Source organism: Haliaeetus albicilla, chromosome 13 (genome assembly GCF_947461875.1).
Source record: "Haliaeetus albicilla chromosome 13, bHalAlb1.1, whole genome shotgun sequence".
NCBI lineage: Eukaryota > Metazoa > Chordata > Aves > Accipitriformes > Accipitridae > Haliaeetus > Haliaeetus albicilla.
In genome coordinates, this window is record NC_091495.1 from 2001598 (window position 1) to 2028905 (window position 27308).

General features: G+C 55.4%; 1 protein-coding gene across 2 annotated transcripts; it reads right to left on the reverse strand.

Moving 5' to 3' along the window:
* Positions 1 to 248: 248 nt before the first annotated feature.
* RRBP1 (ribosome binding protein 1) lies at positions 249 to 27308 on the reverse strand. Of its 2 annotated transcripts, XM_069799868.1 has the most exons (24): positions 27195 to 27308; positions 19879 to 20580; positions 15989 to 16137; positions 15631 to 15753; positions 14439 to 14591; positions 13991 to 14109; positions 13073 to 13226; positions 11046 to 11184; positions 10522 to 10709; positions 10308 to 10345; positions 9036 to 9126; positions 8390 to 8482; positions 7930 to 8022; positions 7747 to 7827; positions 7236 to 7325; positions 6723 to 6815; positions 5175 to 5246; positions 4894 to 4989; positions 4372 to 4455; positions 2974 to 3066; positions 2300 to 2383; positions 1707 to 1805; positions 1049 to 1192; positions 249 to 809 (listed from the first exon to the last, which is right to left on the reverse strand). In XM_069799868.1, the coding sequence occupies exons 2-24, from the start codon at positions 20558 to 20560 to the stop codon at positions 771 to 773; spliced, it is 2997 nt and encodes a 998-aa protein (XP_069655969.1). In that variant the 5' UTR covers positions 20561 to 20580; positions 27195 to 27308; the 3' UTR covers positions 249 to 770. The 2 variants fall into 2 exon arrangements, with proteins under 2 accessions (XP_069655969.1, XP_069655970.1); XM_069799869.1 differs by lacking the exon at positions 2974 to 3066.

The following is a 27308-nucleotide window of genomic DNA, read 5'->3' on the forward strand; positions in this document are numbered from 1 at the left end:
AGCTCGGTGTGCACCGCCAGCGTGAAAACACAGGCATCTGGAAGGAAAAGTTTCTCTCCTTTTATATTGGAGAAAAAAAAAAAACCAGAGGGAGATGGCTGTTGCAGCACAGCAAGGAAGGGGGAGAATAAAGGATCTGCTCCTGGGCAAAGCAGGGTCCTTCTTCAGTGACCCCAAAGACCTGCCTGGCCTGCAAACTTTAAAAAAAAAAAACAACCAAACCCCAGAAAACTAAAGCAAGGACAAGCTCTTTTCACTACGTCATTTTAATTGTACTGACACCCAGAAATACACAAAAGGATACGTGCCAAGAGCCACCCATCAAAGAGAGGCTTCCTTCCATGGTGGGTCTTGCTTTCACACTCCTTTCACTCCAAAAAAAAAAAAAAAAAGAAAAATATAATAATAATTGCACCGGTTGATGTACAAACACAGTCTTCCCTTTTCACACATTCGTGGGTTCTGCTGCGACAGGAGGGTGAAGCCCCGGCGCCCGCCCCGACGCAGCCGGAGCGGCTCCCCGGGGAAACGAACGGTTGTACAAAACAGTATGAAGATTTTTCTTACAAACATACGCCTGCAGTGTTTACTGATTGGGGTTTGGGGGTTTTTTTTTGTTTTTTTGTTTTTTTTTTAAGTTTCAAAACTAGGTTTTGGGTCACTAATGTCTTGTATCTTTTATCTACAGTAAATTCAGCATATATTTTTATTTTTAGGAATGTGTAAGGCATTTTGGTAAGTTGAACGGTAAGGTCTGGGTCACAGACTCGTCAAACTGAGGTCCCTTCCTTTGAACTGTCCTCTTCCCCCTGGAGAAGGAAAACACACGTGGGTTACTCAGCGGGGTCTCAACCTTATTCTCACCGTCAAAGTATTTCACAGATGGGCCGGGTCCTGCCTTCTGGGCAGGGAGAACCATCTCGCGTGGTCCCAGGGCTTCCCAAAAACCACGCAGATGGTTTCTGGCAGCAAGTGCCACCTTGCCTCTGGTTTTAAACCACTGCCCGACAGCATCAAGGGGAGGGGTGGCCGTGGCCACCTCAAGTACCGTTTCTTGAAGCTGTTCTTTCAACTTCTTCACCGTTTCTCTCTCTTTGGCCAGTTGGTCCTGGGTAACCTTCAGTAGCTCCTGTAGTTTGGTTGCTGCCTGGCCCAGGTCCTTTGTTAATTTTTTTTCTTTTTCAAGTCTTTCCTACGTGGGAGTGAAAAGAAGGCATCTGCCTGAGCCTCCCTTTGCCATCTGGTGACCTTCCCCCCTCTCCAAAACGTCACCTCGGGTCTGCACCCCGCCGCCTCGGTGGCCACGACCCAGAGGAGCACCCAGCTCCCTCCCCAGGGTGACCAAGCATCACCCCGTCAGCTACAGCTCACGCTGGCTCCCCAGAGATGCCACGGGCCGAGACGACCTCACGGGAGCAGAACGGTTTCCCAAGAGGTGAAAAGCCCAGCCTGGGAGAGCGTTTGCTCAGAGCATCGCCCTTACCTTGGCCAACAAGGCTGAAGGGGCTGTGACTTGCACCCTGTTGTCCTTTAGCCATGTTGGAGCTCACGGCCAGCCCCAGGCAGGGAGCTACGGGCAGGGGAACCATCTACCTTACCCCGCCATCCCCCCAAAACGATAAATCACACCCTTAGTCCTGCTCGGACACATCTTTTGCTGTCTCGGCTGAACACCAAAGCACAAGACAGCAGGGCAGCCAAATCACCTTGAGATGCTGGGCCTCCTCCGTGTCTGAAGCTGCTGCGTTTTCAGCCAGTCTCAGCTTTTCCAGCTCTGCTTGCAAACTGCACGCTGACCTTTGGGCCTGGAAGGGGGGGACATAGTCAAAAAACCACACGCGCTAACAGCGGCAGGCATCTCCCGCATCCTTTCCCGTACAGCCCATGGTCGCCGGTGGGTCTGCCCCTGGCGAAGAGTTAGGTTATAGAGCCGCTGTCGGACGGTTGGATGCTAAACGCAACGCGTTGCTTTTGCTGATCCAGCTTCCACCAGGGAGATGGCATTTCTCACCAGAAGCAGGATGAAACCCAGCTAAAACCCTCAAGGGAAAGAGCTTGTAAAAAATACGGGGGGACGGGGAGAGGGGCAATGCGAGGGGCCAGCAATGCCTCGTGGCTTTAGCACAGTTGCTCCAAGAAGTTCTTCAGATGGGGGAGTGAATGCGACGATGTCCGAGATGCAGACAGGGATGGGGAAAAACCTTCAAATTAATTCTTCAAATTAATTCTTGGGCTTCATTAGCAGCCAAGAACCCATAAAAGCTTTGCAAACCCTTGTATCCTCCTCGCCCGCACCTACCTCCTCCAGCTCCAGTGCCAGCTTTTGCCGCAGCCCTTGCTCCTTCTCCACCAGCATTTCATTTTGCTCCAGCTGGGTTTTCAACTGTGTTGAGAAGAGGGGAAAACACCCAGAAATAAAATTAAAAAAAAAAGACCCAAGAGAGGAGCTAGCAGGGACATCACCAAGAAAGCTGGGCTAGGCAGAAGAAATGAAACCCAAAGCTTTCCCCAGGGCGCCAAAGGGCAAGAGGTACCGGCATCCCCTCTCCGCACAAAAGCCGGGAGGATGCCGATGGTGAGCCCGGGGCTTGCCAAATTTTGCCTGCTCCTCAGGCAGCGCCAGTTGGGACTTGGGATGAGAAGCCTCGTCTCGTGGCCACGTTGGCCCAAGGGCTTGCAGCATCCCCTGCCTGCCTCCCCCAAAATCCTGCCAGCCCGATGCCGTGGCGGAGGGCTCCCAAGGGGAACAGCCTGGCGAAATTCCCATTCCCGGTAGGAATAGGATGCACGGTTGAAGGGATGGGGGGGGGGCTGGCTTCTCCCCCCCCAACACACAGGACGGGAGACGACACGGCCGCGACAGCCCTGAGCAAAGCCACGTGCGGTTCCCCATGCGGTTAGAGACGGTGAGACGGGACAAGGGACACAGTTAAGGGTCAGTGCCTCCACGGGCAGCGGTCTCACCACCCTAACCTCGAGGGGCGCAGGCTCGCTTGGGTCAGCTTGTAACCCCACTACTTCTCCATCCTGTACACGGCTCTTCATCTCACTCAACTGCTGCCTGACCTGGAAGGAGGAGGACCAGCAAGCCTGGCTCAGTTACACATCCCCGCACCGCAGCCATTGCAAGACCCACAAGGACCCGTAGACAAAGTCTGCCGGCCTTTTTTGCTTGCACGCAAGCTGAAATGTTTGGAAAACCGCCTCGGTTTCTGCTAGACGTGGGATGGTGGTACCTAACCTGGGCAGTTTGAGGCACGACAGCTCCTAGGAGCGCAGAGCACACGCTCGTGCCTCGTCTGCTCTTCGATCGCTCGGCACCTTGGCTTAAAGCCACCGCTGAGGGTTTGCACTGCCATAGCCCAGGTGTTAAATAAAGCGATCGAGGCAGGGTGGCAGACCCCATTTTGCCATTGATCACAGCTGGGATGGCTGGGGAGGCAGTTACTTGAACATCACCCCAATTAAATCCCCCCCACTCCATCTACCAGGGCTCCATCCTGCATCGCAGCAGCACCAGCAGTCAAGCTGCAAGCTAACGGCGTCCCTTGGCCAGAAGAAAGGGAAGGTCGCTGGAGGAACACAAATATCTTCCACACTTATAACCGCCTGCCCATCTAATGAGATTAAGGCTAATGATGGCCCTGTGCCACGTTCCCTCGAGAGTGAGGGGCTGCATCGTAGCGGCTGCAAGGCTGGGAAGAGTCACGGCACCCACGGGAAACCGTATTCCCGGATTGCTCCGCTCCGAGCGGCTCTGCGAGCCAGGGGTACTGCCGAGGATTTTAAAAACAATCTCCTGAGCCTCTCACAATCAAAGTATGGATTTAAAAACAAAAGCCCTCCTGCTTTTGGCAGGTCTGTTAGCTCTCCTGGCCCCAGTCTTCTCCCCCATTTACCTGCAGAAACCTAGCCCCATCCTTCGGGTCCCTGAGCAACCCCTACACACGGGCTGCACAGCCTCAGTCCTCCCATCGGAGGTAGGTGGATGGGTGGATGGATGGATGGATGGATGGAAGGATGCTTAAGGCACCCAAACCCATACGCCAGGGTGGTGTTGGGGTAACCAGTGTCCAGCGGTGGGGCAGCTGGGTTCTTCTGCTACACACCAGCTTGTGCAAGCCTTGCTCCCTTCCTTCCCATCACAGGAGGAAAGGCAAGCGAATAAAAATCTCCTCCTGGGTCTCAAACATCCTCTCAGAAAGCCAGATCAGTCTGGTGCCTGGCAGCACCAGGTTTCCCCGTGCGCTGGCTGTGCCTTCCTCTCCTCCCCGAACTGGTGGGGAGGATGCCAGCCCCACAGCTGGGTTTGCAAACTGGCCCCAGACCCAGTGAGGTCCCAGCAGGGCAGCTCCAGGGGTAACCCCTTACCAAGGCCAGCTCTTTGCTCTGCTTCTGCGTTTCTGTCTTCGCTGCCTCCAGCTGCTCCTGGGACTCTGATAAGAGCTGCCTCAACTGTCGAGGAGGAACAGAAAGAAAGAAAAAAAAAAAAAAGTCCATTTATGCACTTGGTTTTGGAGCCCTTTGGCCCAAGGAAGTATTTTTAGGGTGCAACATCTTCTCAAAGAGGCCACAATGGCATCACTTGCTAACCTGCCTGCTGATGCCTGCTCAGAGAGACAACCGTGAGACAGCTCCATCCCACCTGTGTTACAGAAATCCCACAGGCCACCAAGGAGCAGTGGGCAGCATCTCCATACAGATCTCCCTGTCCCATCTCCTGACTTTCGGTGTCTACAACCCAGACCGGAGCAAACACTTCTGTGTGTTTTCTCCTGCTTTGCAAAGCTAAGGATCCCCAGGGCACTCCCCAAATCCCCAAAACACGTATGGGGTGGTAAGTCAGGCTCAGAAGAAAGAAGCATTTAAGAAGGTAACGGCCGCCACACTTACGACTTCAACTTCTTTTGTGTAGTTTTGGCGTTCGGAGCTGGCTGTCTCCAAGTGATTTTCCAGTTGCGTTTCCAGAAGAGAGGTGTATTCCTTTAGCTGGATTAAAAGGGAGGAAAGCAGGAGGGGGGTGAGATTGAGGTCTAACACATCCCAAACATCCCCTGGTCCCAGCCTGCCTTCCCCAGGGCAAGTCGGGAGATGGGTCCCGACTCAGCCCAAGCACAGCGCGCATCCCTCCGGCCCCTGCGCGGGGACCTTCCCCCGTACCCAAAACCCCTTACCTGATCTGTGCTCTGCAGATCTGCTTTCAACTTCTCCACCACGTCTTCAAGGGATTTCAGCTGAAGTTGCGACTAAGCCAGAAAGGATTAGAGAAGGTCGGTGAACGGCGTCTCACGTGGAGACTGAGCATCTTTCGTTCAACTAAAAACCAGCCAGTATTTCACTCCCACCTCATCCCGTACCCGAGTGCGGAAAAGACCTGACACCAAAGCGGAGCTCCACAGCCTGCAGGGCAGGAGCTCCTCTTCCCGGGGAGGACGAGTCCAACAAGCCCAGGCTGTAAATCGTGGAGCAAGGTTAACGGCTTTTGCCTGCTGGACTTCAGCTGGCTGCAGTCAGCTTTCAACACCCGAGAAACTGGCATCAGACTCGCTGCAAGTTTCCTACCGAAAGCGCCTTTGGTTTGGAAGCAGCAAGGTAGACTTTCCAACGAGGCGCCATGGGCTTTGCTATGAAGCGAAGCCAAGCTATCAGAAAAAGCGTGGGGTTTGCATTTAAACCCGGACTGCTTTTTGAAGAGGGCTCCACGGTTGCTGAATCTTTCAGAAAGGAGGAATTCATCTCTTCTCCACAGAGAGGCAGGACTGCTCTGGGACCTGCCCTAGCCACCAGACGTTCATCCCATCACGCACACCCTGCTGCCAGCACACCACCGGCAGCCACGTCATCCCAGTGCAATCCTACACCAGCCCCAGCAACGGGCCGAGAAATCAAAGATCTCTTGTACGAGAGCTCCCCCACCTCCCTGCAGCCCCAGTTAACTTCAAAAACCCATCTGATGGACGGGGAGCAGCCAGACTGGGGAAAGAAAGTAGCTTCATCTCAGTTCTGCATTCAAGAGGGAGGAGATAACTTAAGTCCGCTGCGCAGAAAAGGCACTGCCAGCCAAGTTCTCCCAGGCTCCAGCTAAGTCACGAGAGCTCACGAAACACGCTCCTCACCAAAATCCTGGGCAACCATGGCTCTCTGGCAGCTACCGGCTGGCTTTTTAACTAGGAAGAGCAGTACCCAGAGCTAGACAGACAGCTGGACCCAAAACTATGTGCAGTACGTGCCTTGGACCTCAGCTCCTTTCTGAAGGCTCAAGGAACGCCAAGGTTAACCCGCGTTTTGAGAGCAAGCCAAGTTCTTCTGCAAATGGGAGTCCAAGAGCCCTGCACGTGCTCTCGTCCCGTCAAGCCAGCGCCCACCAGGAGGGCTCAGCCCGATTTCCAAGGATCGGAGCTCAGATTGCTGAAGCGGTGACGTGGTTTCCCAACGAGCGCGCCTGAACCCGGGAGCTGCAAGCATTCCTCCTGCTCCACTGGCAGGGTCCAGGCACACATCAGGCGGGGAGGGGGGCTCCAGGAGGACAGAGGCTTAGCTCCTATCTTAGGTGGGCTTGTCTGCTGGTTTAGTGACAGGGGGGGTGGATTTTGGGAGAAGGGAGAGTCCCCGTGTCTCAGAGTTCAAGGTTGGCAGGAACAGTGTAGGTCGCCATCCGATTTATAGCCAACACCAGCCTTTTGCACACAAGCGACAAACCCAGGCGTGCCCCGAACACTCACCTTTTGGAGTTCCTCTTCGGACGCCGTGAGCTTTGCTTTCCATACCTGCTCCTCCTCCTCCACGCTCTTCTGCAGGTCTCGCAGCATCCCCTCCTGTCGGCAAAACCTCAGCTGGGTCCAAACCTCCTCCAACCCTCCCGAGCCGAGCACTGTCAGGGCTAGAAGCTTTCGCATGCCCAATGCCTCTTCAAGGATTTGGGCCAAAGCACGGGTGACAGAATTAGGTGCCCCAGGTAGGTCTAGGGGCTTCTGGTTCCCTGCTCAGCAGAGCCCTTGCTGTTCCACATCCCACCACCACCAGGAAGGTTTCCAACACAATTAGGCTGAAGAAGAGCTCTAGAAATTCAGGTTTTTCCACTTCTCCTGTCTCACTGGCAAATAATCTACGCGGCAGCCCCCCCAACATACTGTGGGATGCCCACCACGAGCCCACAGACAGCCTGGGCTGCCCGGAGACCTCTCACAATGTATTTCTAGTAGAAGACCAACGCGGCACCAAGGGCTGCAACTTACCGTCTCTGCAAGGATAGCTCTGTACTGCTCACATTCTGCTTGTAAAGTGCTTTGCGCTTCCTCCGCCTCTTTTAATTTAAGTGCTGAATCCTGAAAGGAGAGGGAAGTGATGGAGAGAGAGGTGAGGAAAAGAAACGTGGAAACCACAGCCATGGCAATGCTGGAGTGGGATCTAGTTTTCTAGTGGCTTATCAGCAATAACAAGCAAGCGAGTAGCTGGCTGGCTGCATACCCAGGACAAAAGGAAGAAGTAACCTGATCCAAACGCCAAAATTCTGGCTTACACAACTGGGACTGCTCCCGACACACTCCCGTCCACGGCTCGTTAGGCTAAGATAGCCCACAGCTCTGCATTTTGAAAGCATCATCCTACTACCTTGAGTAACCATAAATCAGGGCTGCCGACTAGACGCCCAAGAGCCTGCAGCTTCCCTCCGCACCCTCAGATCCACCATCCGTCCTGAAGGGGGCCTCAAGGACTCCCTCAACACTTTCCAGCCCCTTCACTTACCGGTGCCTCTGTTGTAATGGTGTGCTGCTTTAGCACGTACATGGTCTTCTCCTTAAACTCTTGTAGCCACGTGTCATAATCCTGAGTTTGAAAAAAGAGGACAGGGAAGAAGAAGGACACTTAGATGTCTGTCCTTCCCGCACGGCGGAGGCTCTGCAGGGGTCTGAGAAAGCCCGTGCCCACCTGCTGCGAGGACACGGTGACTCCGGGCAGGGCAGAGAGCAGCGTCTGCTTGGTTCGCGTCTGGAGTGCGTCCAGCTGTTGGGCCAGCTCCTCCTGTAAGAGGGACAAACTGGCATGGGATGGAGGTTTTGGGTGCCTGCTGGCCTGCCGGTCCTGCTTTTCTGTGCCTACGAGGGTGAGCTGGCATGGGGAAACCAGCCAACAGAGAAAACTGCTGCTGCTGAGAACCACAAAAACGTCCCTCCCGAGTCACCCATCCTCCTGGTTCCCCAACCATGACCTGTACCGTGGATACACGGCACCTCAAGACAAACTTTGGAGAAGCTGGCAGGAGGGTTGGTTCAGTACTGCTCCCAAGAGGAGGCAGACAACCCAGGGCAAACATCTCTGGTGGCCTGGGGAGGCTGAACGTTTCCCCTACAACACAGGCATCACCGACAGAGAGAAACGCCGGGCTCACCTTTGCTTTTGTAGCAGCAAGTAGTTTTTCCTCGCACGCCTTCTCCACTGTGGTCAACGCTTCCATTGTTTTCCAGTTCTTCTCACGAAGGTCCTGCCGAGACCACACACAAAGGGCAATAAGCCGAAGGCCACCAAGCTGCTTGTTGGCACTGCAGAGGATTTCAAAGCCTCCGCTCAGGAAAACGGGCGGCAGCCCGTTGCTTGTGTCAAGGGTCTTCCATCCCACCGCCCACGTGTGCCCCCTTCCCCTCCATCCTCGCAGCAGCCCGATGCATCGCATCGCTCAGGCAGTGGCCTCGAGGGAGCAGAGCAGAGCGGGATGGAGGCAGGAGCTCCACAAGCAGCCATCAGGATGCTTAGAGCTTCCTAGAGAGGACACAGGCCAAGTGGAGGGCTGCAAGGTTGCCTCCTTGATACTCAACTGATACCACCTTGTAGTAGAGGGATAAGGAGCAGAGAGCAGCCTGCCGGGGGGGATTTCTGCTCTCCGGCAGAGAAAGCAATGCCTCCAGTGCTCCACGGGTCTGGAAGAGCCTCTGGCCACACCACGGAGCCATCGGTAGCTGATGACGATGGGTTGTCGTTCAAACCCCAGAGGTCTGGGTTTTGGAGGAAAAAATTGTGAGCCCAGTTCACTCACGTACGTTGTTTTTCGTCTTCTGTTGCTCCACTGCCTCCCGCAGCTCTGTGGCTTCCCTTTCCAAGGACGAGAGCTGGTCCGTCTTCTCCTGGAGCCTGGAAGAGCAGAATGCAGGAGTGAGTCTCAGCATCCACCTCCCTCCCGGGCAGCGAGCTGTCGAGAAGGGGATCACAGCCCTTCCTATCCCGGTCTGCTCCAGGATCTACACACAGCGGGAGGAGGAGGGAGTGGGACTAAAAACCACAGCCATGGCAATGCTGGAGTGGGATCTAGTTTTCTAGTGGCTTATTAGCAATAACAAGCAAGTGAGTAGCTGGCTGCCTGCACACCCAGGACAAAAGGAAGAAGTAACCTGATCCAAACGCCAAAATTCTGGCTTACACAACTGGGACTGCTCCTGACACACTCCCATCCACAGCTCATTAGGCTGAGATAGCCCACAGCCCTGCATTTTGAAAGCATCATCCTACTACCTTAAGTAACCATAAATCAGGGCTGCTGACTAGACGGCCGAGAGCCTGCAGCTTCCCTCCGCACCCTCAGATCCACCATCCGTCCTGAAGGGAGCCTCAGCTTGAGCAGACCAAGGAAGGTTCAGGTCCTTGACAAGAACCACCCAAGTCTCTTGGGGTACCAGCACAACTGAACAGCTGCCCTCCTTTAGAGGAATGCTGGATGCCCGCTGGCAGTGGGGGCATCTGAGAAATTATCCTCCCGTGCAGAGCCTGAGCCTTCTCTGAGGTGCCCAGAGCATGGACAAGGGGCACCAGGCGCAAGTCGTGACCTGGGAAACTCCAACTAAATGCCACGAAACCTTTTGGCACCGGGAGGGGGGAAGAGATTGTCAAACACTGGAACGGGGACCCAGAGAGGCAGTGAATCTCCATCCTTGGAGATACCTGGAAACATCCCCAAAAAGCCTCCTTTGGTTGGCCCAGCTTTGAGCAACAGCTTGGATCAGGGACATCCCACCCCCAGCACCAGCACCACCAGAACCTCCTGTTCTGCAGGACCAGTCAGCCTCCACGTGCCTGCCAGCAATTACAGTCTCACTTTCAGAACAGACTGGCTGTTATTTGGGGCCAGCACTGGAGTCAATTAATATTTGAAACAGCTGTGTTGGCTAGGATTGACATTGCCTTCCCAGCTTTCCAGTCCCCAAGCCTGCTTAATGGAGAGGGCAGGAAGCCCTCAACCACGGCACCCGGGGAAGGCCGGGACACACGGACAGCAAGCTGGAGGTGCCGTAGCGGTCTCCATGTGCACCTAGACCCACCTGGACTGCAGCTGCTTCATTTCTGCTTCATTGGCTGCCTGGAAGAGAAAAAGCACTTTTGTTACCTGTCCTAGGCACGCGATGCAGGTCAGCTCTTTCTGTGGCATCCCACAGCAAAGATAACTCAGGTACTGTGTTAACACAGTGCAGAAACACTTGCTTGAGCGGCGTAACCCCCTCTCCTCCTCCCGCCCCAATTAAACGAGCACACGACCTGCAAGTCTCTGGTTTTTTCTGCCTCCCTCATCTGGCCTGCCTCCAGCAGAGCTTCGATGGATTTAATCCTCTCCAGGAGCTTCGTATTCTCCGAGCTGGCATCCTGCAGTTTTCCCTTCATGTCGTCCAGCTCCAGCAACTTGCTTTTAACCTCCGCTTCGGAGCTCAGCAGCTTGGCCTGCAGTTCTGTCGGAGGCAAGGGTAAGAAACATGGTAAGGTAGGTGCAAACAAATTTGGAGACTCCTCACCCTGCCCTGCCCAAGCGGGACTCTTGGCCAAAGAAGCCTTGGCCATGGATGCTTTCAGGAGGCATACAAAGGGCAGGCAGGGATGCAGGACAGCACAGGAGAGAAGCATTGGAGCGGCATCCTAGGCTAGGACCACGGACCGGTCCCACGTCTTGCTCACACCAACACCAGGCAGCCTAATTCATCCCTGGGTCTCCTTGTCCTGCCCCGACCAGCCCCACCAAGCACCCCACCTGCCCCACAGCTCTCCCTGCGCCCATCCAAGGTCCTCACCAGAAATGCTCTGCTGCTGGCCTTTGGCCTTTTCGGCGTCTGCTAACAAGGTTTTGTAGCTGGTCTGGGTTTTGCGGAGCTCATCGCTTACTTCGTCCAGCCTCTTCTGCAGCGTCGCCTCTATCTCCCTTTGGGAAGCCTGCATGGCAGGAAAAGAAGGTTTTCCGTAGCGTGCCAGGCACCCCGGCCAACTTGAAGCAAAGCTCCGTATGTCACATAATGTTACCCTTAAGCTGTGCTTTGGGGGGGTTTAAGTCATCCTTCCCCCACGCTCCCCCTGTGCGTGAAGCATCTTGCCTCGTGCTCACGTTTTATCATTTGCCAGCCCTCAAGTGGGAAGCAGACAACACCCGAACGTCTCGGTTCTGGGCCAAGACCACGGCCATCCTCTTCTCCGGAGAGCTAAGCTCTGAAAAACGTCTTAAAGCTCTGGTCCTAACGCACAGCCCCAGCCCAGCAGGCAGCGGTACTGCCACGGTGCTTAGCAGGACGGAGACACCCAACCACGTGTTTCCACACGCGGAGGAATTTTCTGTGCAGTTTGGGCCAGGGAAGAAATTTTTTTTTTTTTTTTTCCATCTTAGAAAGTAGCGAGGAAGAGGCCTGGCCAAGGCAGGCGCTTCGAAGGGGAAGGCAGAGGAGGAGGATGAGGACCGTGCTGCAAACCAGCAGCATTACGGCTACGAGTCGCACCCTTGCAGAGGGAGAAATGTGGCTTTGCATGGAGGGGACAGAAGAAGGTGAATCAGCAGCCCCGCCTCTGTCTGAGTTACACTTCCAAAACCACCAAGAAAGCAGGAATTCTCTGTTTTTTGAGGATTTGACCCCGAATTGTCAGCTCAGAGCTCCAGGTGTTACTATGGAGCACATTCTCCCTAGTGTCTGAAACACATCGCTGGCTTTAAAGTCCTCCAGCTAGTATGATTCATTTAATTAGTATTAAGGTGTGCAGCAAGCTGACAGCCCTGGAGAAGTTCTCCTAAAAGCATGCCTAGAAGCTGGTGTTTTGAGACAGGAAGGCAGCTTCATGCCGGCTGCGTGCCCACATCACCCCCTTTGCTTCTTGCCTGCAAAAGCAGTAGGGGCCAAAACCAGCCCACCAAAAGGAGATCTGCGTCCTCAAGCACCCTAAAAATTAAGAGCAAGGATATCAAAGGCCCCTTGCTCTAGTAGCACCTCCGCAAAACCATTTTGGCATGCGCAGATAAAGGTCTCTGCCACCGTAGCCCTTTTGTAAAGAGGCCAGAGCAATTTGGATACCACAGCCTGTGCGGGAGGGATCCATCATATCCCTCACCCTGTCTGCCACCCCTGGGGGAAAGAAGTGCAAGTTCCCGGGTCGGGGGTACCCGGGATCCATGCTCCCAGCCCCCAGCTTAGCGGAATCCCAGCAGGAGCGCTGCATCCCCTCTCCTAGAAGATGCTCTTCCCTGCGTGGGTACAGCCTGCCTTGAATCGCCGCTCCTCTGCCGACAGCGCGCTCAGAGGTTCTGCTTGGGAGGTGTCCTTTAACACCCCTAAAAACCCCAAACCCAGCCACACCCTGGTGACAACAAAAAAGCCACAAGCTCTACCTGCTGCACCAAGGAGGAGAGCAACGGGCTTAAAAACCCGTTTTTAAGCTGAGTCGAGAGAGAGCACCCACCCACGGTCTGGTGCGAGCGCAGGCTGGCAGGGGCCAGCGCGTTTTCTCTCTCGCCTTCGGGTACCACCCAGCAGCGTTCAGCATCTTGCCTTCCCCCCCAGTCCTTCCCACCAGGCTCGTCAGCTTCACAGGTAGAGAGAGAAAAACAGCTTCAACCAGGGCATCGTGCTCCCCGGGCGCTGCTAGTGATGCTCCACAAAAAGCGCATCGCATGTGACGAACTAACGGAGGGGGAGGTAATTAAGAGGTCCGCAAGGCAAGCTTGCTTTCCAACCACGGATGCTCATATCCCTCCGAGCTCTTCCCACGGCCAAGTCCATGGATCCCATGCAATTTAGCCACCCACCCCGTCTCTGCGAGGGTTTGCCGGCGCCTGCCTGACCTGCAGCTGCTCGATCTGTTTCTCGGATGCTGCCGCTTTGATCTCCCAGCTCTTCTTCTGTTGCTCCTCTTGCTGCAGCACCTCTGATTTCTCAGACAGCTCTTTCATCAGCTTGTTGCACTCTTGCCGTAACTTGGCCAGCTCAGCGTTTTGCCTGCACCAACAGAAGCCGGGTTATTTTAGCCCGCAGGCCAGTCGAGCATCTCTGATATTACCTAGGGGGGAAACCTCGATACAGGACTTGAAACATCTCAATGGCTGTGTTCGCCTGTTTCTAGGACACGGCTGGTCCTTCAGGGAGGGGGTGGAAAGAGCTGACATATCACTTTACAAAAGCCGCGTTTCAGTCACAGGAGACATTCCTTTCTCATGAAGTACAGGACGCGAGGATCTGTGTTCCCAGACACAAGAGGAAGCGCTCTAAGCAGCTGGAGTCCGCTCTGTAATTATTGGACTGCTGTTAATCACCAGCCATTTCAGACTTTCTATAAAAAGGAGTGTGAAATTCTTCTACCTAGCTCCTATTTGCTCTGCAGGCACCAGGCAGGTCTCGGTTCTCTGCAGCATCGCTCCCATCTGCATTTCTTCTGCACTTTGAGAGTACGAGCTCCCCTAAGGGGGTGGAAGTGCCACGGCACCTTCTGGTCCTTTCTCCCCCCGCCCTCCGCTGTCTGCTGGCTCTAGCATCAGCACAGGTGACTCCAAAGCAGAGAGGGTCTCCCCTGCCCTTCCACTTGGGAAGAACATCCTTATTTCCCCTGCCAGCCCCCCCAAAAGCCATTTGGCAAGCTCTTCCTCGCTCCCTCCTCTATCTGGAGAAGCACCTTCAAGAAAAGGGGTGGCCAAACCCGACGGACAGCCAACCCCAGGGTTTTCCAGTGGGCAGCCCTGGGTTCTTTCCCCCCGCTCCGGTCTTACTTGCTCTCTGTCTGGCTGGTGGCCTGGTTGAGGGCATCCCTCAGGATGGAGTTCTCCTGCTGCAGGCGAGCCAGCTGCGTGTTGGGACCATTCTCCAGCTGCTCCTGCAAGGTTCGGATCTAGAGGAACCCAACAGGGGTTAATGCCGCCGCTGGCCCCTTTGCTCTCCCCGTGAAGCCCACGCGATGAGCGAGAGGGACTGGCAGCACGGGGGGGGGTGTCTGGTGGTACCGACAGCCCCCAGGGATGCGACGTTCCCTGAGGATGCTCCCATGTGCCTCTTCTCCCTTGAAGACCACGGTCCAGGAGCATCACAGGGTCTCGCCCCCCTCCCTGAGGTTCTGGTCCCCCTTGCCCATCTTGGTCTTCTCCAAAAGACCACACGACTGCCACCAAAACCCACCCCACGGCCAGAGGGGGAAGCTGCAGAGCAGAACGCGGGGCTCACCTTGCCCTGGAGCTGCTGCGTTTCGCTGATGTGGTCCTGGTAGCTGGCCTGCATGCGTGCCTGCACCGCCGCAATCTCCCGCTCCCGGGCGAGCAGCTGCTCCTTCAGCTTGCCCTCCACGGCCACCGCTTTGGCTCGCTCGGCAGCCAGTTCCTTCGAGGAGAGACGTCACCCAGTTAGTCCCCAGTATACAAGTTTTGCTGCCTTAAGGGGATGCGAAACCAGTGGCCTCCCAGCTCAGTTAGTCCCCAGTATACGAGTTTTGCTGCCTTAAGGGGATGCGAAACCAGTGGCCTCCCAGCTCAGAAGACTTAGAAGTTCAGCCCTTTCGGAGCTGCCTCCATGCCCGTTTAGCTTACGTTTCCTCCAGCATTTTGTTTTGGGCTCTGCGGCCACTGGATGCCACTGTTGTTCTACATTGAGCCAGCTAAGAGAAAGGAGTAAGACAGCCTGGAATTTTACTTCCCCCCCTCCTAGGATCAATAATATCACATAAAGTTTGGGGCAAAGCAGGAAAATAATTAAAAAAAAAAAAAACCAAACCAAAACCATCCTCTGCCCCCCACCAAGGCAGGATGCTCTGTTAGCCGGCTGAGCCACACCGTGCTCCTCCGTGCAGTCTGCACGGGCAAGGATTTAAGCACAGCACCTGAGTGCATGGGCTGGCTTTGCCCTCTCCTCTCCTGCCTGCAGGCAGACGGACGGGCTGCGAGGCAGGAGGTGCCAAGTCCAGCGTGGCAGGGGTCTGTTCCGACCTCAGCATCCAAAAAAAGGTGGAGGCAGGGCGCTGAGTTGGGGAGCAGGGGCTGGAAATAGGATCAGGCTCCTTAAAAAGGGACTGATCATCACCTTCTCGGCTCAAGGGATCCGGGCAGAGACGGGAAGGGATTTCTTTTCCTCCCTAAAGCAGCAGAAAGCTGCAATCTCTTACAAGAAGGGTTTTCCCCTGCTTGCCCTGCGGCTGCCAACAGGCACTACCCTGCGGTTCTTTGGGCTGGTGCCTCCCTGGGCTGGATCAGGCCCAGGCAAGGAGGTCAGGCGGGGCTCTCCTCCCCTTTTTGGGGAGAAAACAGCAAAAGGGTGAAGGGCCCAGAGAACCCCTGGCCTTCACCTCCAAGGGGGACTAGATACGGGGAGCCACGACGAGCGGAGCCCACGCCGGGGATGCCGGGAGGGCTGCGCGGGTGCTTACCTTGCTCAGCTCCCGCAGCTTGTTTCTGGCAGCGGCTGCATCCTCCTGCTCGGCGGCGAGCTGCTTCTCCTTCTCTTCCAGCTGGCGTTTCAGGACGGCAACCGGGTCACCCTTCTGCGTAGCCTGCCAGCGCGGGGCGGCACATCAGTTGGGGACCACCATCACCGGACCCATCCCCTCCAACCCCACGCGAGTGGGATCCTGCCCTCTGCGCCAGGGGAAAATTCAGCTCCGGTCTCCAAGAGTGACCTTTGGGGCCAGCCTACCCAAAACCAGGGTACCTTCCCTCCCCTCCGCACCTCCTGAGGCTCGGTAGAGCCCCGGCGGCAGGCGGCCACGTCGGCGTCGGCAGCCCTACCGTGTGCCAGGTATCCTGGACGATGCCCGCTTTCTCCGTCAGGATCTCGATGAGCTGTTGGGCTTCTCCCTCGCTGAACACCATGCTGCTGACGGTGGACACAAGCGTCTTGTAGGGCAGGTAGAGGGGTCCGTCCGAGTCCGCGGGTGCTAGGGAGGAGAGAGGAGGGGTTGGGACCGCTCAAGCTGGCAGCAGAGCTGAGTAGCATCATCTCGGTTGGCTTCAACCCCACGACTGCCGTTTCAAAGCAGCATCCACTGAGATTTCCACAGTCAAGTTTGAGACCTCACTAATTGAAAGCAATAGAAGTGCTGGAGGTGACACTCGCTGCACACGTCTGCTTCTTGGGCCAGCTCTCACCTCTGCCTGGCTCTACTACTGGTCCCACCACCTTGCCTCCACCCTCCATCAAACATCCTCCATCAAACTGAGTGATTCCCAGCAGGAGCTGGGCGTGCTTTGCCAATGCCAGGGAGCAAAGCGTCAGAAGCTGGACCGCGCTGTGATACGACCTTGGTGGGGGACATCACCCCACGCAGCGGTGCCAGTGATGCAGAACGCAGCAAGGTCATCTCCCGCCTTTCACCAGGAAGGTTTGTTCCAGCTCTTTGCTAAGGGAATGACGTGACTCCAACCCTTCCCCTACCCTTCTGCTAACCCGGGAAAGCCAAGGAGTACCAGGGACCATGATGCTGTTTGTAGGACGACAGTGCACATGGTCACAACGGATAGAGGGTGGCAGCAGTGGTTTAGGTGTTCCTGCACAGTATCTATGGCCCAGTGGGCTTATTTTCCTAAAAAAATCCCAGAAGAAAAAGCAGTTTGGACTCCAGTAGCTCCAAAGCCTCTAAAGCTGTTAACACCAGGATCTCCTGAACACAGAGCTCGGACCCCCCCAGGCAGCAAGGCCAGGGAAGAAGGAGGAGGAGGAGGAGGAGGAGGGAGCAGAGAGAGGAGCCCACGCTGGAGCAGACTCTTCCTGAAGGACTGCAGCCCATGGAAGGGGAAAGGTGTGAGGGGGAAGGAGAGGCCAAGAGGAGCTGTTACGGACTGACCACAGCCCCCAGCCCCCTGCACCGCTCAGGGAGGGGAAATAGAGGAGTCGGGAGGGAAGGAGTGAAGTTGAGCCTGGGAAGAAGGGCAGGGAGGGAAGGTGTTGTTTTAATTTCATCTCTGTTTCTCGTCTATCTTAACTGGAAATATATTAAAGTCGTTTTCCCCAAGTCGAGTCTGGTTTGCCTGTGACAGTAATTGCTAAGTAATCGCCCTGTCTCTATCCTGACCCACGAGCTTCCCCATCTTATTTTCTCCCCCATCCTGTCGAGGAGAGGGAGTGAGAGAGTGGCTGGGTGGGTGTCTGGCAGCCAGCCACGGTCAACCCACCACACCAACAGAGCAGCAAAGCCCTGGAAAGCCTAGCAGCTCCAGCACACGCCGTTTGCTCCTGGCTTCTGGTTCAGGACAGCAGCGCTAAACCCTGGCAGCAGCAGAGTCTGTCTCACCAGCAGCAGCCACTTCCCAGCAGCGCAGCTGGGGCAGCCCCACCGTCTTGTGCAACTGAGGCCCAAGAGCTTGGCTTTTTTCTTTTTTTTTTTTTTTTTTTTGCTTTTTATACGGATGCAGGAGGGCATATCACATCCCCTGGCCCGGTCCCACTGGGTGGAGGAACCCACCGAGCGAAATTTTGCCCGTCTCCCACGCAGCGTTGCACAAGCGATGCTCGCGCAAAGGCGGGCACGGCGCAAACCCCACCTCGCAGCTGGCAAAGGGAGCCGGGGCAACCTGCCAAGCCGTGGCAAAAGGAAGCGTACGCTGCCGCCGAGCCCGTTTGCGGAGTCGGAAACCTCGCGCCTCGCCGAGGGAAGAGACGAAACAAGAAGCGGCCGCGCGGCAAAGCTGCCGTGGGAAAGCACAGCGAGGGCGAGGGGTCTGAAGAGCCGCTTCTCAAACCCGAGGGGACACGGGAGACACAGATGGTCCTTGCGTGGAGCCCCACACCATGTTTCCCACGCGTGTTTCACGGGAGAGCGTGGCTCCCGCTATCACAGGTAACGACCTGGGATCCCAGTACGCGCCAACCACTTGCAAGCAAGTTTTTGTGTGATGCAGGAGGCTAAAAATGACCCACACGAGAGAAAAACGCTCTTGTCAGGTTTGCCATCTGTTTCAGTGCCAAGCACGTGTCTTTGAACATTTTGAACACCCGTTTTTATCTGCCACGGGATAATTTGTTGCTTCTGCCTTTGAGGAGGAGAGACCACAGCTGCCGAAAGGCTGTCCACAATACCTTGGTCAAACTGCAGCCAGCTTCGTGGAGCAAATACTGCCGAGAGCTTTCCTTTGAAAAATCCCACAGGAGCAGCTAAGACATCACTCTTGGCTTTTAAGACATGCAGGATCGGCACTTCATACCCAAAGGAGGGGATGTTCGGAGCAGCCAAAAAACCTCCCAACTTAACAAGTGCTAAAAGTTCATCTCCCGTCCACGTTCCCCCAGCTGTTACAGCTTGGATTTAGGGCCATGTTTTTCAGAGTTAGAGAAGTGCATCCCCGTGTGCACATGCGAAACCAGCCACCTCCAGTTTCCCCAACACCATCGCTGCGATACCCTCCAGCAGCGGCTGCTTAAACCGTTTCAAACCTCGTCACTATGTGGAGATGGCCTTCAGCAAAATCCTCTCCTCAGAGGAGCAGACACAAGGGTTTTAACCCAACCTCAGAGACCAGCAGCCGCAAAATGTCCTGCTAAGTAGCAGACCCTTTTCCAAAACATGGGTGTGGAAACTGCCAGGTTACCCAGCAGCCCAGGTTTGGATGTGCTGGAGAAGGCTAGCAAGTAGGGGTGTCTTTTTGGTTGGTTGGGTTTTTTGTAAATAAAGAAAGAAATGACACCTATGCACCCCATGTCACGCCTTTGAGAACACCTGAGGGATTTCTCCCATGTGTCCATATGGGAACACTTCTACAGGGCTGAAAGCACTCGCATTTTTAGTGCCTGTAATTACCACTCAACCAAAAATAAAACCCAGACTGTTCACGTTGGTGCAACGAGAGGCAAGAGTGCAGCTACAGAGCTGTTTCTCCCCTCCCTACGCTTATTTACACCCTGGAGAGTTCAGGGCCACCTTCTTTAATCTCTTCTATCTCCGAGTCAATCAAGTGAGGCATGAACGATGACGGGCAAGCTTTCCCTTCCCTGTGACATATCCAAAGTTACTTCCCTCTAACTATCCTATGATCAGTCCCCTGCAGTATAAAATACCTTCAACCCTCTCTCCTCCAATAGGCTGTTTTTCACCTCCACTGAAGAAGGAGGAAACTCTAGCAGTGACCCACCTCCCCATAGAAGAAGAGCGGTAGAGCTCCTGTGTGCTTTTAATAATCAGGGCTGCAGGGGGAAAACACCTTGTCTTGGCTTTCCACCCAGATATCCAGCACCTTGGCAGCCGCCCCCTCTCCCAGGACAGATACCTACACCTCCCGTCCATTCTCGGCGTGCAGATCGGCTCAGAGACCCACAACGCAAGAGCAAATCTGAGAAGAACCTGTAACTCTCTAACGTCTGTGTGCTGGACCAAGGAGCTAAGCACCAAGCAGGGGTACCCGATGCAGGAGGCAACACATTACAGAGTGAAAACAAGTCAAGAAACTCTTGACTTCAACTCTACTTCCCCCCGGGGAGAACTACAGTGCAGTACAGGCTTTTTCGGTCCACCCTCTCCTTGGCGCACATGGTCCATCTCACCAGAGACAGCCTTTCTACAGCTGCCCCGTTTCCAACGCTGAAGAAGAACGAAGAGATCTCAAAATGGGATAGCTCTGTTTTAACAGCACCAAGGTGCCCTGCTGGCTTTCTCGATGGGGATATACGCAGAGGAATTTGGCCTTACCTGGCTCGCTCTTCTTCTTGGACGCGGCCTTCTTCTTGACAGGTCCATCATGCTTCTGCTCCTCGTGGGTTGGAAGAGCATCGGTTTTCTTGATGGCGACGGAGCTGATGACCGGAGCGCTTTGCTGCGTGCCAACCGGCGGCACGGCCACAACGGGCACCTCCTTAGGGGTCACCTCCAAGACAGGAGAACTTTTAGGGACACTGACAGGAGGTGAAGCCAACACCGGGCTAGGAGCAGGCTCTACCTTTGCCACCTTCTTCTCCTTCTTCCTCTTCTCCTTAGGTGATGGAGCAGGTTTCTCCTTTTCCTGGGGGGCCACTGAGACCGCTGCGATCGGAGACTCAACAGTTACAGGCTCAGGCACCGCAGGAGGCTCGAGAACCACATCCTTGGGAGAGTCTGTCACTTCCTGAGCCAGCTGCTGCTCTGGGATCTTTCCGTTAGGTTTCTCTTCCTTTTTCTTCGCTTTTCCTTTTTTCTCAACAGGTTTCTCTTTCTTCTTTTTCTCTACTTTCTGCTGCTGGGTCTTCTCAAGCTCTTTGCGTTGCTTGGCCAAGGCTTCCTCGTACGATGTCTCCTTCATGGAGAAGGTGGACACCAGGAAGATCCCGATGGCTGATATCACCATAAAGCCTCCAAAGACCATAACACCCAGCGTCTGAGGGTCATACACATCCATCCTGCCTTATTCTTCTGTGCCTGCAAGACACCAGAACAACAGTTAGTGGGGAGGAAAAAAAAACAATGATGCAACGGCCTCTCTGAGCAGGGATTTTCATATAGACATTTGTGTCGCCAAATGGCACCACCACGCACTGAAAAGACAAACGTTCAAGATTCACACACCCCTGGCGAGGGCCATTTACTTACAACCCCCCCAAGTTTGCGCTCCTCCACCACATTGCCGATGAGGTCCAGTCATACCACAGCGACGAATTTCACTGGCCACAGCAACCTCCAGAAGAACCAAAGAGGGGGGGAAGGCAAAAAAAAAGCGATGGGATCGGAGACAGCCATGAGCGACTACCCATTATATGTCCAATGAGATGGTTTTACGTGACCATTGCGTGATGCTGCGTCCCCGGGCTCTCCCTGGAGCACCTGGCCTTTTCATTGCACCCAGCCACACATTCGGCTATCAACTTTGGCATAAAACATCCTCCTGGAAGGAGAAAGCACGCACAGGAGAGCTTTCCCCAGCCTTGCAGCAGCCTTGGCTTTTTCCCTTCGCCACCTGCACCCTGTGGCACCGCTGGTTTCTGCCCAGCCCGGCGAGGAGGACGCACGGTGACCACATCCTGCTGGGTAGCTGCTCCCAGCGACGAGAACCAGCTCAGCGACAACGCTGCGTGGACAGACACCACACAGAGAACCAAGTCACAACCATTTCCTTGAGATGCAAATACCAATAAAAGTCATAAGTTCAAGCTAAAAAAAAAAAAAAAAAGCCTGGTGATTAATTATCTCATCTCCCCAACAGATGCCCGCAGGAAGAAGTGAGACTTGCAAAGGGAGCGCTGGATGTGGCATTTCTGCTACTAGCTGACGGGCAAAGCGGGCACAGGGTCCTTCCCACCTTCCTCTCCAGCCTCAGTTTCTCCACCTGGAACACATGGAGCAGCAACGGAGACCGTACCGCCTGCTCTGAGATCTGGCAGGCAGGATGCGACCGCACACAGAGGAAGATGCTGCTGTCTGCATTCTCCTTAATTGCTAATTGAACCCCGTCCTGAGTTTCGAAGCCAATCTCTTCCTTGCTGTCCCGCTCACGCGTTGCTCCCATTGAGGCATCACCTCCACGTGTTGCTCCGAGGCGGCTCACGAACCCCCAGATGCTGAAGTTGGGCAGTTAATCTGCAAAGGGGCACTTTCCAGGAGGTGCCAGGCTGCGGTTTCTCATCACTGTGCTTCAAAACATAATCAGGAAAATGCAGAAAGTCCTCGGCTATCAGAAGTTCCCATCCCCACGCTTAACTGTAAACATTATCAAATTTCCTCTTTAAGAGGTTGTGGGTTGAGGAGGGAAGGAGGGGCTAGAAGGGGAGGAGGCAAAAATAAGAATAAAACTAAGGAGATCAGCATCTTTTCAAAACCTCAGTGCTCCCAGGGAGACACCTCGGAGCCTTTTCCTTTTGAACAGCCGGCGCAGCGAACGCGCAGCCGAATCTGCAGCTCACAGCTCCTCATCCAGCGAAGGGGGGGGTGACAGTGCAATGAAAAAAAATCTCCTCCAACACCCGAGCTGGATGGAGCTGCAAAAGCAGCCATCTCCCACCCACCAGAGACACCCACCTGCCTGGGGAAGGATGTTTTCCCCAGCAGCTCAGCTTTCCCTGCCTACCTCTCCAAGCATCCCAGGCAAAGCAGGAGAGAGCTGGCAGGCAGGAGGTTCTGCCAACGCCAGCTGGAACCAGCTTCTCCTGGCAGGGCCAACTTTCTACCCCGGGGCACCGTTCGAGATCCCAGCTGATACTACAGGCATCACTATTTCGCGTCCGCCCCGGCCATTTCGGATTTGAACGGCCTCAGCCCACTCTATCCCAGCGTAAGTGGTGCCAAGTCACTCCTTTCTGACGCGGCAGCATGGCTTTGGGATGGTTCCCCACCAGGACAGACAGATTATTCCTAACCTGCAGGGTGAAAAGGGCTGGATTTCCTCTCCCTGGCAGTAAATAAAAAGTAGGGCTGGAGAACACATACCCATGACCTTGTGCTGGTTTTAGGGCTACACCAAAACACCCAGGAGCCGGTTTAGGGGCAGAACAAGGTGATCCACGTTCCTCACCCAGCAACCCCAACACATCAGTAAAAAGAAACATTTCCTGACGTCACGCCACCACGGCTTCGTATTTAGATAAAAATTTGCCGCTCCAGCATAGGGCAAGGGCATCACCGAGCGCTGGCAAATGCACTCCAACCGCACCGGCTGCCACTGCCACCTCCAAAAGCAGCTGGATGGAGCCCACGGAGGATGGAAACAGAGGAAAAAACCCAAACCTCCGCTACAGAGCCATCCAGCACGCAGAGGATGCCTGAGAGAGGACGGTGTTATTACGCAGAGACCGGTGAGGTGGGTGAGATGGCAGTACTGGAGGTGGTGCCAGAGCCCTCTGTCTGACCCATATCCCACCCTGCGTTGCTGGCACCCCCCCCAAAATCCTTACAGGCAGGGGTCTTTGAGCCCCCCGCTCCCTCTCCCCCACAGGCAGCCTCACCCAGCCCCGGTGCAGTAAAAACTGCCTGTACCTTGCCTCCTCTCAGGCTTTATAGCCAGGGTGAGATAACGACGCAGATTAGCATTAAAGTCCTTCCTAGGTAAAGAAAAAAACCCCCAACAAGCCCCTGCAAAACAAAACCAACACGAGAAAAAAGCATCCCAGAGCACTAACCTAGAGGAGCTGTGGACCTGCTGGAAGAGCCGTCGCAGCAGCCGGAGCTCGTGAAAGCTGCTTGAGATGCTCGCACGGGCCATTCGCAAGCTCCCAACGGTGGACCGGAGAAATCCCGGGCTGTTCCCAAGGACAGGCGTGCCGGGAGAAAATCCAAAATGAAGAGCAAGAAATACCAACCGGGCAGCAATAACTCCCAGCAGTGCTATCACAGCGAGGGGAAACTTTGGTCTCCCTGTCTCACCGCTCGCGTCCCGCAGCCCGTGGCACGGACCGGTCCTGGCAGACCCGGCGCTGACTCCAAGGAGCAAGTTCTACCAGTAGAGTTCCTCCTGCGGTTGAGACTTGGCACAGACCAGTCCAACAACTGGGTTCAGGGAAGAGCCTATCGCTCCGACGGCACGAAGACGGCGCGGGCAGGCTGTAACGCTACCACGCGCGCTTAAATCAAACCAGGCTGGCTTTGGCATTCGGGGGGATAAGGAAAAGTCTTTTTCCGGGAACTTCCTGACGCATAAATGCAAGAAGCACTGCGCCGCAGCGTTAGCATTGGGAGCAAAGCTCTGCTTTGGCATTTCCTGACCTCGCCGTCTTCGCCCTTCGATGGGCTGAAAGTTTGCCCCTGGATTCACACAGCAAGACCCAGTCCTCCTCGCGAGCGCGGCGGCAGGAGCGTGCGTGCCTTGCCCTTCGGCAGGGAAGCCCTCCGCACTCCCCCCCCAGCACAAAACCTTAGCCAGGACATGGAAATACAGGGCACCGAAGGTATCACTGCTTGTCGGCTCGTGGATGCCGAGGGGATAGTTTCACACGTAGACGTTCTGCTCGAGAGCCAGGCTTGGAAGAGGCTTGAAGACTTCAGCATTCTCCTCTCTGTACCTTCTGGTCCTCCACGGGACTTTGTCCCTACGACGGCATTTTTCAATCTGATGCCCGGGCTGCTTTGGGAGAGGGTTGTGTGCCTAAGGGGTGCAGGGACACCACCAGCTACCAGAGTCCGTGTTTGAAAAATCAAGTTCACGTCTGACACTGAGCATGTTTACCTGCGTGAAGTTTCTTGAGCAGGATCATCCTCTACTCCTCATCCAGCCAAAACAGTGGAAATCACCAAATATCTCCACAGGCAAACTCCTTCCCCAAAATAGCTTGTGCAGATAAAGCTTTTCACCACCGCCAGAACAAGAATAAGATGGACAACTGGTATTTCACTTGGCCTTCTCCTGTAAAGGAGCCAGATGAAACGCTGTGCTCCGACTCTTCCGTTCCTGTGGCTTCTTCTCATTATCCATCAAACTTCCCAACATCCCAGGTAACAGCCCAGGAGACCTGACCTCCCTCGCCACCCCGCACGTGCAGTCGCCTCTGTTTGCCCCGAGCAAAAGTCCAACTCGCCCTAAGGAAGCAAAACCAGTAAAGCACTCAGCCTTGCTGGTTTTTCAACACCAAACAATTTCCAGGACAAACCAACCCACACACACGCAGCGTGACGGCACCGGGTGCATTTGCCAGAGACAGCTAAGTGTCAAAAATCAGGTTAGAGCCTTCCCACCTCTCCAGCCTTTCCTGCCCTCTGCGACCACTTCCATGAAATCCACAGGAATTCAGTATCTTTGCGACTCGGCCCTCCACCGACCCTGGTTTAAATCAGCCAGGTCAAGCGTCAGCTGGGCAGGAGCAAAGGAAGAGACAGGTTTTGTAAGAACTACAGAAACCTTATTTCTTTACACAGCCAAAGGAAAATATATCTGTTATCACCTCCTGGTCTGGATAAGTGCTGCAGATGGGAAAAGATGCTCTTTGCAAGCAGGACACTGTTCCCCCTGCAATCCAAGGCTTGCGCTTTGCCGTGGTGTCAAGGTGGCATCTCAGGTTAAAGCAACGCAGAAGAAGAGGTGATGGAGTGTCGGAGGGCAGAGAAAGAGAGAACTGGGTTCATGCAGCCGGGCTTCGCATAGCCCGCAGCAACGCCTGCCTGCGAAGCACCTGCAGCTCCTTTTCCTCTACAGCACCTCCCAGCAGGTTAAAAAAAAATAATAAAACCCAATAAAAAGCTCTCCCCACCCTAAACACACACACACAAGTCAGTCGAAGCTGGCTGACCCAACACAAAAGTTTCCAGGCTGAGATTTCGGCTATTTCCAAAACGCAAAACTATCTCCGGGGCTATCAGGGCGAGAAGCGGGCAGCACCTACGGGTTCGAAGAAATAAAAGTCTCGTCTCCTCGCCTGCCCCTGGTCTGCAGCTTCTCTCGCCAAAAAGCGGCACGAGGACAGGGACGTGGCCAGGGACAGTGTTCCGCCAGCACAAAGGAGGGAGAGGGTGAGGGTGAGGGAACTGGGAGGCCTGATCCTGCCGATAGCAGGGCAGCCCGGCAGCGGGAGAAGGCAGCAGCACTGCCAGCAGATAAAAGACAATCACCAGATATCTTCTCCTGGAGTTTCTCTCTCCGCCTTGTTGCGATAGAGAGAGACAAAAATTAAAAACAAATGAGAAAAGCCTGCGTGCCGCCAGTAGATCCTGCCCGTGTCCCCGGCAGCCACTGTTTAAATACATTTTCCACGTAAGTGACTGTGCGTTTCCAGCCTCCTGGCAGCATGTGTTACTCCACGCAGCAACTCCAGATCAGCCACCGGTCGTCAACAGTTATAGCTCGACTTAATTGAACGTGTCTTAGCGCTCCATTAGCTCTTGCGGTGCGGTGGGAACAGCAGCCGAGGCCCTTGGCAGTGCTGCCAGCTCCCTTCCTAAGCTTCGGAATTAAAAAAAAAAGGCCAAAAAAATATATATATGCACGAGAAGAGCATAATAGCACCGTAAAGCAGCTGCGGCTTGACTTAATCTCCGCAGCGGCTATTAAAAATTTTCTCTCCCCTCCGCCGGCCCTCGTCAGCTTCTGCTCGGGGTTCACATCCCAGGGTCGCATCCTCGCCCGCCTCACCCAATTCCTTCCAGCCATTTCCCGGCGATGCGGGCGAGGGGAGGCCGCTGCCATCGCTTCTGCGAAGAGGAAAGCTGACATTTCAGGCGGGGACGTTCCTCCGTCGTGCCCGGCCACGTGTGCAGGCGCACGCTCTCCTCGCCGGACCGATTTCCCGGAGGGGCGAGAAATGGGGCGTCCTGCCGGTAAACCCACCGGAAAGTTGGTGACATCCAGTTTGGAAAGACCCCAGGGTTGTTGTGAGGCGGAGGGGGGGATGTCCGGAGGTTTATGGGGTCGCCGAGCTGTTTCTGAATTCTTTGGGTATCGCCAGACCCCGCGCTGCTGGGGGGGTGTCGTAGTGCTGGGAGGGATTTATTTTTTTGTTGCGGGGCGGGGGGGGGAGGCGGCTTAGTTAAGGAAAAATAAAAATAAATAAGGAACAACCGCCCGCGAGCGGTGACCTTTTGTAACCGCGCTTAATGAGATTAATGAATTTCGTCAGGCCGCCGCTCGGGCAGGGGAATTGCTTGGAGGGCTGTGGGGTGGGGGGGGGGCGATGTCCCGGGGGGGGGGGGTGGCGGTCGAGGACCGAGGACCGGGGAAAAAGGGACCGGGGGGCGGACCGGGCTCCCTCCTCTCCCTTTCCCTCCCCTCCCCGGCCGCACACGCCGCCATTCCGCACCGCCCTCGCCTCGCCGCGGGCCATTCATCCCCCCCCCCACCCGCAAACGTGGCCAGACCCCAAACCCGGGATCCCATCCCCCCCCTTCCTTTCCCCGGTTCCACGCGGGACACCCTCTTCCACGCGTGGGCGGCGGGGACGCGTGTGGGTGTCCCCGCTCCACGTCTGCTGACAGTGGCAGGAGGGGGGGGGGGTGGGAGCCGCGGGTGGGGTGTTGGGGGGTCCCCCCTGGTAGTGGGGGTCTCCCACGGGGCGACTCCCCCCCGCGTGGAAGTGGAAGGGGAGAGGGGAGGGTGGCCGCTGCCGCCGCCTCCTACCCACCCGTGCCGGGTCGCGGTCCCTCCTCGCCGCCGCGGCCGTGTGTGGAGTCGTGGCACTTTTCCGCCGCTTGTCTCGCCGGGTTCGGCCGTCCCGCTCCGCCCCGCCCTAGGCTCC

What these genes read in the sequence shown, in the direction of transcription:
- RRBP1 (XM_069799868.1), bottom strand. Translation starts at nt 20,560, where the DNA reads ATGGATGTGTATGACCCTCAGACGCTGGGTGTTATGGTCTTTGGAGGC. An exon ending in ATGAAGCAGCTGCAGTCCAG is followed by an intron (nt 9,127 to 10,307) that starts GTGGGTCTAGGT and finishes CTGCTCTTCCAG; the next exon opens with GCTCCAGGAGAAGACGGACC. An exon ending in GCGAGCCTGCGCCCCTCGAG is followed by an intron (nt 2,384 to 2,973) that starts GTTAGGGTGGTG and finishes TTCTCAACACAG; the next exon opens with TTGAAAACCCAGCTGGAGCA.